The sequence below is a fragment of the Urtica dioica genome, chromosome 9 (assembly GCF_054948205.1).
Source record: "Urtica dioica subsp. dioica isolate 48M chromosome 9, U.dioica_male_clone48M_v1_H2, whole genome shotgun sequence".
Classification (NCBI taxonomy): Eukaryota; Viridiplantae; Streptophyta; class Magnoliopsida; order Rosales; family Urticaceae; genus Urtica; species Urtica dioica.
The window spans coordinates 18,831,753-18,844,000 of NC_142764.1; the positions used below are offsets into that span (position 1 = coordinate 18,831,753).

Genomic DNA, 12,248 nt, shown 5'->3' on the forward strand with positions numbered 1-12,248 from the left:
GCAACACTCGTCTCCCCTCGCAGCACGTCTCTCTTTCTTTCCTCGGCACCTCGAGCAACCACGAAAGTTTCTATCACTAAATCACTCGAAAAGAAGGAATCAGTGAGTGGGCACTTTTAAACGCTACGACTTAAGAACGAGTCTCGAAGTCGCAGAGCTAAACACTAGGTCGAGTGAGGACCTAGGTGCCAAGACAAGAAAAAAATCGAAAATAAACTAGAGAGAGAGAGAGAGGATTTTCGGCCAAGTTCTAGAGAGAGAGTCTCTCAAATCTCTTAAACTTGGATGAATGAATTGTGAGGAAAAGGGGCTCATATTTATAGGAGAGGTCTCACCTTCTATAAGGTAGTTTCCTCTTCTATAGAATATCACATATTCATGAGCCAATTACCTCTTTTCCCACTTGAGATGCTCGGCCAAGGATGCCTTCTAGAAGGCTTGGATTTGTTTCCATTTTTGTTCCTTGCCTTGCCTTGTCTCTCTCTTGGCCGATTACCCTAAAGCATCCTCATGCAAATTTGTTTCCTCTTTTTCTTTTGGCAAGTATCTTGATACATTTATGCACAAAATATTCTCTCTTGGTTGGGTATGTTGGGCGCCTATGTCCTTCTAGAATGGGCTTCTAGAAGCTTTTCCATTTGTTCATGACAACATGAAAAAGGCCCAATAAGAATTTTCAATAAAATTCTTATGAAATGAAATTAATTCACAAGGCCCAATGATCAAGTCATGGCCGAGTGAAACATGTCATAAAATGACCTTGTCAAAAATTTATTGACATTCATTTCATCCTTTGTCTCAAAAGACAAAAATACCATTTCGACAATTTTCGTTCTTGTTTTGACTTAGCTCCAGTTTAACAATTCCTATCGATGTGATTCGTGACAGTGACCTCATGGACCCAAATGAACAAAGCTTGAGCTAAACACTTGGACTCAAAAGTTCACAAACCTTTTCCAAGTTTAGCTTAATGCCAACTGACTCCACTAAAGAGCTGACACTGAAAATCTCTCGGTTCAAATGAATTTATTTTCTACTCAAGAATTCGACCTAATTATGATGAGCGGATCCACTGAATATTATCTATGTTTACCCTTCATGAATGTCATCAGCTAGTCGGGATTTATTAAATTACCATTTTACCCTTCTAGCTGTTATTTCCTCAACTCCTTTGTCGCTTGTGAATAAGTTAGAAACAATGTATTGACGAGGAGCTAACAAGTCGCATTGTTTCATCCAAAAGAGTCAGGACTCAATTTGGACACTGACCAGTTCATTTATTCACACTCCAAGGAACAAAGCATGAGGTGACATACATTGCATTTCAGCAATCTTGTACATGAATTCCATATCTATGAGAACTTCACAAAGTTACTCATGACAGACTCACAACTTAGTACTTCACCAATAGGCCTTGTTCGGAATCAAATAGTGAGTCCGAACTTTGACTTTCTCAAATGAGAATACTAAGGTGTGAAATGGCATGTCTCATTTCAGGATTAAGGTAAGCATGATGCAATTCATACATAGTGACTTCGAGACATAAGAGGTTAAATGGTTTGTTCTTATCTTGTCTCTAGAAGTGCACTGGTCAATTCAGTACCTTCGGAAGATACCTAGAAGAACTATAGAGTCCCCAACTCTCAATGCCTCATAACCAGACATCATAGATTCTTCTAACAATCATACTGAGGTCAATAGTCCTTTGACCCTAAGATTGCGAATATATCGTTTTAAGCAAACTACGAAGAGTTTGTTCATGCAAATCTACATTTGTCTCTTCGTAAGTTGTTAAGTTTGTTTATGGACTAAAAGACTAAGGTTTTATCATAAAGCTTCAAACAAAGAAAGAATGAATGAACGTTTCAACTTTATTAATGAATAGATAGGCAATTACAAGCAAGAGTCTTCATGAGACTTTATTACATCAAATGTACAAAATAAAGACTACAACTCTTCTTATGGGCACCATTGACAACAATGAATTCGGGAATCTCGGAGGCGAAGAAGGACTCGACTTCGCTCAGGCGAGTCGGGTCGAGCTCGGTGTAGGTTCGGAGTAAGAGGTTCGTGAATCCTAGGGCTTCGAGCTTCCGTACAATGGCGGAACCGATAAGGCCGCGATGTCCGGTGATGAAGACTTTCGATGATCAGTCAGCGATGAGTGATTGAGAATCGGAGTGTGTAGCATAAAAATTGTTTGGAGGGGTATAATAGGAATATGATATTTGGGCCGGGGGCTGTTTGGGCTGCAGCGGGTTCGGGGGAGGGTTGGGAGCTGTTTGGGGGGGACCGGGGCTGAGCCGAGGGGGTCACGGGGCTGAGTCGAGGGATGGTCACGGGCGGACCGGGGCTGAGCTGAGAGTGTCACGGACGGCGGGGTGACCGGGGCTTAGCCAAATGGGTCACGGGCGGCGGGGGAGGACCGGGCTGAGCCTAGGGGGTCACAGGGCTGAGCCGAGGGATGGTCACGGGCGGACCGGGGCTGAGCCGATGGGGTCACGGATGGCGGGGTGACTGGGGCTGAGCCGAAGGGGTCACGGGCGGCGGGGGAGGACCGGGCTGAGCCGAGGGGGTCACGGGCAGCGGGGACGGACCTGCAGGTCGGAGAAAGACAGAAGTAAGAGAGAGAGAGAGAGAGAGAGAGAGAGAGAGAGAGAGAGAGAGAGAGAGAGAGAGAGAGAGACGTAGCTTGGAGGAGGACGGCGGGGGAGGACCGGGCTGAGTCGAGTGGGGCGTCGGAGCTGAGAGAGTGAGACAGAGAGATGGAAAGATGCAGAGAGAGGGATTCGGGCGAGGAAGAAGGATGCTGGGTATTTAAAATACCCTAAAACTATTGGGTGCGACATTGTCGCACCTAATACTCATATTGGGTGCGACAATGTCGCATCTAATGTCGCACCGACTATGAAATCACAAAACCAAAAATATTCGGGGGGAATTTTCTGACCGTTTTAAATTTTAAACTCATTAGGTGCGACAAATATCGCACCGAAACGTATTAGGTGCGACAAGTACCATCAGGTGTGACATATTTATATCAGGTGCGACGTTGTCGCACCGAATACCACTAAACATCAGCGAAATTTTTAGTCACTTGGAGGACTATCTGGTGCGACATGTCGCACCTAATATGTGCTTAAGTGCAACATGTCGCACCTAATACCTATCCGCACCAGAAATGTGAATTTGTAGAAGTGATTGTTTGTTAGTGAATTGAGCTAGTTACCCAATTAAACTCATAAGGAAAATGGTCTCAACTAGTAGCAATTTTGATAAATTGGATAAATAATAGCAACTATATTTTTGGACACTTTTACTAGTAACTGTAGATATGAAAGTGTACAGTTATCATTAAACTGTAGACTTACAAGTCTGCAATTAACAACAATTATAGATATATAAGTCTACAGTTACTAATAAAAGTGTCCAAAAACATGATTACTATTATTTTAGTCTAAAGTATCAAAGTTGCAACTAGTTGAGACCTTTTCAACTCATAATTGAGTTATAATTTAAAAAATGAGTCTAATTTGAGCGAGATAGATGGCCCTCTCTATAATTATGTCATGATTCATGAAATATATTGTACCTTGAGATTGGAGTCTAATATATACCGTGCATGTATCGGATTTGGAATACCTTAATCAAGCTTAGCAAGTGGGGTTTAGGCGATACTTAACAAACCGTGGCAAATACTTCATGCCTAATTAACTAATCGCCCGCGTGTTATTTTTAAAGTTTTAATTTAAAGTATAAGGAAAGTATTGTATTTAAAATTATAAATGCTTTTATATTATATACTCTTTTGCAATAAATAAATCGAAAATTTTAAAAACCAATCAAATGTAACAATTAAGTGGATATATATATATATATTTATGTACATATTTTTAATTTAGAAAATAAAAGTCAAGGAGTCCAAAATCATACGCGCAGTGGTTCATTGAAAACAGAGAGAGAACAGAAGAAGTTGAGTTGAACTCGAAAAAAGATCACCAAAGACTTTCTAATTTCTCTCTTTCTCTGCTCCAGCTTTTATCCTGATCTTTGATTGTTCTTCTTTTCTTGCTCGTTAGTGATAAAAAGAAAAAAAAAAGCACATTTGCTTTCTATTTCTAAATAAAATCTTATCGTTTCTGGCTTCCTTCACTTGCCTCGAATTCGATCCTCATTTCCGTTCCTTTGTGTAACACTTATACAAAACGTCTCGATCGATTTCTGAAAATAATTCTTCTGCGCATTTCCCATTTCCACCGACGACGCGGACTCAAATTTTTTTTTTATAGATCAACAGTTCTTTCCACGTTATCGAATTTCCTTCACAAACCCCATTTGTTCTGTTTTATTTTTAAAACCCCAAATTCTCTGAATTCGCGTGATTCATGACCGTCGTTATAAAGCGACGATAAACTACCAAAAAAAAAGTTTTTACATTCAATTTTATTTTTATATAATTAAAGTGTGTTAATTTTAATTTAATTTAATTTAATTCCCGGCTCGGAAGCTGGAAAAGAGAAATGAAGCTCTCAGTTCGAGTGATCGAGGCGCGGAATCTTCCGGCGATGGATCTGAACGGGTTTAGCGATCCGTACGTGAAATTGCAACTGGGAAGACAAAGGTGGAAGACGAAAGTGGTGAAGAAGTGCTTGAACCCGAGCTGGGGCGAGGAATTCAGCTTCAGGGTCGAAGATCTCAACGAGGAATTGCTGGTCTCCGTTTTGGACGAAGACAAGTACTTCAACGACGACTTTGTCGGCCAAGTCAAAGTCCCGGTTAACCGAGTCTTCGACGCCGATAACAAGTCTCTCGACACTGCTTGGTATCCTCTTCAGCCCAAGAACAAAAAGTCCAAGGTCAAAGACTGTGGTCAGTCTCTCTCTCTCTCTCTCTCTCTCTCTCTCTCAAGTAGCACTGTTTATGAATGCCAATGTGAGTTTCACAAATGGCATAAAGATTGAAGCTTGGAGTCTAATTCGTTGTTTTAAAGTTCCCTTCCCATCATTGGGTCTTTCTGTTGCCAATTCCAAGCTCAAATTCTACTTATTGTGGAAAATAAGCGGCTTAATAAAATGTGTGGAAATATCTTTCTTTTTTTGTTTTTTTGTTCCTGTTTTAGGTGAAATTCTTCTTGCTATACAATTTTCTCAAAGCAATGCGTTTGCGGACCTAAACTCCACGAACCGAAACCACGTGGTGCAATTGAGGAAGGACGCGGATTTAGGAAGCGAATCTCCGTCGAGATCCTTCGGCTCCGCATCGTCGAACACCTCTTCCCCGGGCGGCGCTCTAGAAGATTTCTCCACGAGCAAGGACGAGAAAATCGGCGTTCAAAAAACCATCGCGGGTCGGATCGCTCAGATGTTCAACAAAAACGCGGACGCGGCTTCTTCAAGTGCCACGTGCTCTTCTTTTTCCACGATGTCCAGAGAGTTGGGCGAGATATCGGAGTCGGCCGAGTCCGAGGCGAACGGAGGCAAGTCCGAGGACGACGAGTCCACTTCCGGCGGAGGAGGCAACTTCGAAGACCTCATGAAGAGAATGGAGTCGGGAGATCAAGAGAGCGAAATGCCCGCCAATCTACCCGGAGGAGTGCTCATCGACCGAATGTACGCCGTCGCTCCCCCGGACCTGAACTCACTGCTGTTCTCGACGGGCTCGAGTTTTCCGAAATCTCTCGCGGAGCTTCAGGGAAGCACGGAGCTCCAACTAGGGCCTTGGAAGTTCGACAGCACGAGCGGGACCGCGAAGCGAACCGTGAGCTGCGTAAAAGCCGCGACCAAGCTGATCAAGGCAGTCAAAGCCACGGAGGAGCACGCGTACCTGAAAGCCGACGGGAAATCTTTCGCGGTCCTGTCGATCGTGAGCACGCCAGATGTCATGTACGGAAGCACTTTCAAGACCGAGGTTTTGTACTGCATTGCGCCCGGGCCGGAGCTCGCCTCGGGCGAGCAGACCTCGCGTTTGGTGATATCTTGGCGCACGAATTTCCTTCAGAGCACGATGATGAAAGGGATGATTGAGGGCGGGACCCGCCAAGGGCTCAGGGACAGCTTCGAGTTTTACTCGACTCTGTTGGCTCAGACTGTCAAGCCGGTCGACTTGAAGGACTTCGGGTCGAATAAAGAACAGGCTTTGGCTTCGCTGCAAGCCGAGCCGGAGTCGGACTTCAAGCTCGCGGTTCAGTACTTTGCTAATTTCACAGTGGCATCGTCGATCCTCGTGGGGATCTATGTGCTCGCCCACGTCTGGTTGGCCACGCCCAATTCGATCCAAGGGCTGGAATTCGTCGGGCTCGACTTGCCTGATTCCATCGGGGAACTCGTCGTGTCTGGTCTGCTGGTTCTTCAAGCTCAGCGAGTACTGGGCTTCATTTCACAGTTCATGAAGGCCAGAGCACAAAAAGGTAAAAAAAAATTGTATAATAAAAATTGTTTACTACTTTATGTGACGATGATGACGATTGATTTAGCTTTGTCTTCGATCAATAGGCAGTGATCATGGCGTGAAAGCACAGGGAAATGGGTGGTTGATAACTGTTGCACTGATCGAAGGAAGTAACTTAGCAGCCGTTGATGCCACTGGGTTCTCTGATCCATACGTGGTGTTTACTTGCAATGGGAAAACTAGAACCAGCTCAATCAAGTTTCAGAAGTTGAATCCGAATTGGAACGGTATTCTTCTTCTTCTGTTGTTTTTTTCACACTTGAATTTATTCGCTCGTTCTTCAGCTTATTATATAAATTATATTTTTTCAGAAATATTCGAGTTCGACGCGATGGATGAGCCTCCGTCTGTGTTAGACGTGGAAGTGTTTGATTTCGACGGTCCTTTCGACGACGCGACTTCTCTGGGACGTGCCGAGATTAATTTTGTGAGAACAAACATTTCAGATTTAGCTGATTTCTGGATCCCTCTTCAAGGAAAGTTGGCTCAGCCGTGTCAATCGAAGATCCATTTGAGAATCTTCTTGGACAACACAAGAGGTGGCAACGCTGTTGAGGCTTATTTAAGTAGGATGGAGAAGGAGGTTGGGAAAAAGGTATACATAATCACATTCTTTCGTGTTTAAGTTTCTCGGGAGTAGTTTTTTTTTTTTTTTTTTTAAATACGCTAATATGTGTAATAAAACAAAATTTGTAGATAAATGTTCGATCTCCACAAACAAACTCAGCATTCCAAAAGCTTTTCGGGCTTACATCGGAGGAGTTTCTTATCAACGATTTTACATGTCACCTGAAGAGAAAGATGCCCTTGCAGGTATTGCTTCTCTCTCTTTTTTTTTTTTTTTTTTTTTTTTTTTTTTTCCCTGTGCTAATGTATCTTATTGAATCTGTTCTTTTACAGGGCCGTTTATTTCTATCGCCGAGGATGATCGGGTTCCACGCGAACCTGTTCGGGCACAAGACCAAGTTCTCGTTTCTGTGGGAGGACATTGAAGACATTCAAATCCTCGCTCCAAGTTTAGTGTCGATGGGAAGTCCCGTGATGGTCATGACTCTGTGGAAAGGCCGAGGAAAGGACGCGAAACACGGAGCGAGAATGCAGGACAGCGAAGGCCGGCTTAAGTTCCATTTCCAGTCCTTTGTGTCTTTCGGTGTAGCCAACAGGTAATTGTCTTTGAATGCAAATATGATGGAATAAATAAGTAAATTGTGTTGCTCTTTTGTGCTATGGTTCTTCGACGTTTCGTTGACGTTTTTTTTGTTCGTTCCCGAATAGGACGATCATGGCACTTTGGAAGGCCAGGTCGTTGACTCCAGAGCAGAAGGTCAGGATCATCGAAGAGGAATCTGAGGCTAAAAGCACCAGCCTTCAGACCGAAGAGAGCGGGGCATTTTTGGGCCTCGACGATGTAACCTTGTCTGAGGTCTATTCTTCGGTTTTTTCAGCTCCTGTAAGCTCTCGCTCTCTCTCTCTCTCTCTCTCTCTCTATCTCTCTCTCTCTTCTTTTTTTTCTTCTAATACATTTCTACTTTCTTGCTTTAATCTTACAACTTTTTAGAGCGTATATTCCCTGAATTATCATTTCTCTTAACATTTTGGTCCACCAGCTAATTTTATGAGCAAATTAGTCCTCGGCCTACTGACTGGTAGTATCTTATTCCTTTTCATAAAAATATTAAACTTTTTTCCCCCATTGAAATCCAACACCTGAAAAACAAACATATTTACAAACCCAAATTTACCAAAATGTTGCTCACGTAATAGTTTAAGGGACTACTTGTGCTAAAATAACTTAAAAACAATTTCTGACAATCGAAGCCTTGCTATTGGTAACTTCAGACGAGTTTCTTCATGGAGCTCTTCGGAGGGAGTGATTTGGAGCGTAGAGTGATGGAAAAAGCCGGGTGCCTCGACTACTCGTACACCCCGTGGGAGTCGGAGAAAGGTGATGTCTTCGAGAGGCAAACTTGTTACAAGTTTGACAAACGCATCTCCCGTTACGGAGGAGAGTCGCGGTGTAGTCAGCAAAAATCCCCACTTTCTGACCGCAACGGTTGGACCGTCGAAGAAGTCATGACTCTCGAGGGTGTCCCGCTCGGTGACTATTTCAATGTACCTAAAAACTCATCTCTATATTTTACATTTAGGCTCTCTACCAATCTGATCATTTTGCAAAATAGCCAATATTATTTCATGCTTTTCATCTCAACAAATTACTCTTGGATGTTTTTTTTTTCGCAGCTTCACATCAGATACCAGGTTGAGGATTTGCCGTCGAAATCGAAGGGGTGTCAGGTCAAAGTGCATTTCGGTATCGCGTGGCTCAAAGGCACGCGGCACCAAAAAAGGATCACGAAGAACATCCTTGAGAATCTTCAAGGCCGGTTGAAGGTGATTTTCTGTGCGATCGATAAAGAATTTGCGACAAAATAGTTACAAACCAGAGAGAGGTTACGTTATCGAAGTAATTTCGACTCTTTCGTGAGCTCAGACACATTTTAGGCTGATTCGTGCTGGTGACGCATCATTTTCCATTGCCGCAGCGCCCGAGACATTGTAAAATTGTATTTATTATTAATTTCTTTTTTTGGGTGAAAATAGTTTTGACAGATTGTATTATATAGTGATAGTACTCCATTTATTCATCAATAGATACTGATGAAGATATAGAAAGAGCAAAGTTAACTTTCATGTTTTGGGGTTTCTAGTCATCTAACTGAAATGTATAGACCCATCTCATATCAGTAAACGGGTGTTTATGACTCTTGATTTTAGCAAACCAAAAATAACGTCTTGTTCATTCTTGACACGTAAGTTGCAATCATGGAAAAAAATTCGAGCAATCAATTTTCATTAATATTTTAATAAGCTCAATTAATGTAATCGTATATTCATTTTATTAATTAGTCCGAGGAGATATTTGTTAAATTAAGAGCATATCACAACAAAGACAGTGTAAGTCTAAATGTCTACACTAATTCGAGAAACTAGTGGTACCCTGATAATATCAAAACTAGTGTAAGTCTAAATGTTTCAAACTTAAATTCATACCACAAAATTATCAAAAATAAAATAAAATAATAAGTGTTAAAATTACGCCAAAACATTGCAAACCATCATCAAATAAAAATGTTCCACACATAATATTATTAATAATAATAATAATAATGATAATAATACAAAAGGATTTTTATATATATATTTATATATTTTACATATGGTGGTTCATATAACATGTTATTATATATGTTTTTTGAGACAGATAAAAACTTGCGATTAGGCTGGAGTCTGGACAAAGAATCGAAGACAAATTAAAGATAAAAAATTATTATAAAATATCTTTTTTTTATAACATATTCAAATACCTTTATTATAAAAAGTATTACCTTTTTTCAAACATAAAAAATGTACCTTTTTTTATTATAAAGTATGCTCACTCTCCCAAGTTATATTGGTAAAAAAAAAACGTAATTTTGATTCCAATTTCCAAAGATAATAGCATTAAAACCTTGTGTTTTACTATCACACACACAATGACACACGGCAGCCCCACTGCCACAGTCAGTGTTTAAAGAAAAATTAGTCGATCTAAGCCACATCAAACGTTGCAATTGTAATCTAACCAACGTTTCGTTTAATTTTCGAATCTAGCCAAATTTGATGACGTGTCATATTTATGTAATATGGTATTTACTATATTAGCCTTGGTTTGGTTTCAAAAATACTAGCCCACGTTTTGAAACTTGGTTTTGTAGCCGGATTTGTTATATTCGGTTTATATTTCGAATTTTAATAAAAATTCTATACTTTGCAAAGTTGGTTATTGAGCGTTTTTTTCTTTAATGAACATTATAGCCGTGTAAGCAAATACAGTGTAAATGTTCGTAAATTTTTGTTAGTCTCCGTTGTTTTGTTAATTTCTGTTAATTATGATAAATTTACATATGTGCAGGTAGAGCCGATTTATTTCATTTCCTTTAATACGCATTTAATACGGTATTTTCTAATTTATTTTCTAATTTTGAACGGGATTTTATTTTCCAAATTTATTTTCTAATTTTGATCAAGTAAGTATAAGAAAAAGGGTAAATTAGGTATTTTATATCCATAAATTTCAGTAAATGGCTAGATTGCAAAATTTACCAAACGTTGGCTAAATTCCAAAAACCATGTTTCAAAATGGCTACGTTGCTAGTTTACCCTTGTTTAAATATATATATATATATATATATATATATATATATATATATATATATTTCAATCTCTCTCTCTCATCTCCTCCATATTCTTCTTCCTTCTTCTCCTACTTCTTCATCACCATTTTTGCAGACTTAAATGGATCTTTGGAGAAACCCGAAAATCACCAGATCCGCGCCGTTTCGTCCGACCCGAAAATCACCAGATCCGCACCGTTTCGTCCGATTTTCCTCGAATGTCAACGATTTTTATCAAGCTTTACTCTTTGATGGCAGCGAAAACGACCGATCGTCGTTTGACAAAACGACTTGTCGTTTCGACGAAATCCCAACGGCATAAAGTGGAAAAAGACATGGTAGCTTTCGCCGACCTTTTTTGTCCGGCACCGGCGCCGCTGTCGAATTCCGGAGAAATTCGTCGACATTTAAAAAAGTGGAAGAAACCGGATGGTGACTCGAGAGGACAGCCTTACATTAATTCACAAATAAAGTTATGAAAGAAACAAAAAATTTGGACCAGATGCAAGCGATTTCAGTTGGAATGACAATTGAGAAATGCATTGATGATAAAGAAGTATTTTATGAGTAAGTAACGTCAGTAATTGTTATGCCGATGTTTTTGCGAAGTGAAAACGACGTCCCCACAACAAGGCAAAATCCCAAAACTTGACTAGCAAGACAAAAAAGAAACATCATATATACATATATATATATATATATATATATATATATATATATATATATATACACACACACTAGTCTGAAACACGTGTTTCGCACGTGGTGGTTGTAGTTGTAATCAGTAAATAATTAAAATATGTATGATTTATTTTACCAAGTTTTTCTTCAAAGCATGGGGTTATAAGTGAATATTAAGATATCAAATATTTCAACCATACATAATACTTAGGGAGTTTAATTTTTGAGAGACTCTCATAATAAGTGCAAACATTTCAAGGAAATATATAGTCAATGACATACTTAAAAAAAAAAATTGACATAAGTAAATAAAAAGTCAAAAGTTTGGCGTCTTGATAGACAAATAGAAGGAAGAAAAAATTAACAAACCAAAATGTTTAAAAATAACTTAAGAAGACATGTTTTACTCAAATTTTTTGCTTTTTGTTAGAGGTTGATGTTGTTGGGGAGTGATCTTCCTCTTTCTTTTGGACTATGTCTTGTTGGTCTTGATCATGCCAGTGTGTGCTTCTTTGTTTTCCAGCTCTTGGTTGAAAGAACGAAACTCGGTCAACTTGTAAACTTGATTGACAGTGAGTTGTCGTTCCATTCCTGTTGAATTGAATTTTCTCGTGTATTGAACCAAAAATGCTTTTGTGATAGCTTCTTCGGCCTTGAATATTGGTTTCAAAGAAACACTTTGTGAACTCTGTATAGCAATATATGGAGAACCATTATTTTTTTAATTAATTATTTAGATAAGAAATACACACATGCATATATTATTGATTTACCTATTCCAGAATGTTGTATATTTGTTTAGCCTTGCACGAGAAAAGCTTTTCAGCGATATACCCAAAACATGTAACTTCCAGCTTGTTTGAACCATCCGTCAAGATAAATTGAATGCGTAACCTACAAATTGTA

At 39.8% G+C, this 12,248-nt stretch overlaps 1 protein-coding gene across 1 annotated transcript; it reads left to right on the forward strand.

The window, feature by feature from the left end:
* Positions 1-3,920: 3,920 nt before the first annotated feature.
* LOC149385500 (C2 calcium/lipid-binding and GRAM domain containing protein) lies at positions 3,921-9,254 on the forward strand. Its single transcript, XM_089625744.1, has 9 exons — positions 3,921-4,869; positions 5,120-6,406; positions 6,492-6,674; positions 6,759-7,042; positions 7,144-7,260; positions 7,348-7,610; positions 7,723-7,897; positions 8,287-8,559; positions 8,689-9,254. Exons 1-9 carry the CDS (start codon positions 4,521-4,523, stop codon positions 8,878-8,880), a joined length of 3,123 nt encoding a protein of 1,040 aa, XP_089481870.1. The 5' UTR covers positions 3,921-4,520; the 3' UTR covers positions 8,881-9,254.
* Positions 9,255-12,248: the final 2,994 nt, after the last annotated feature.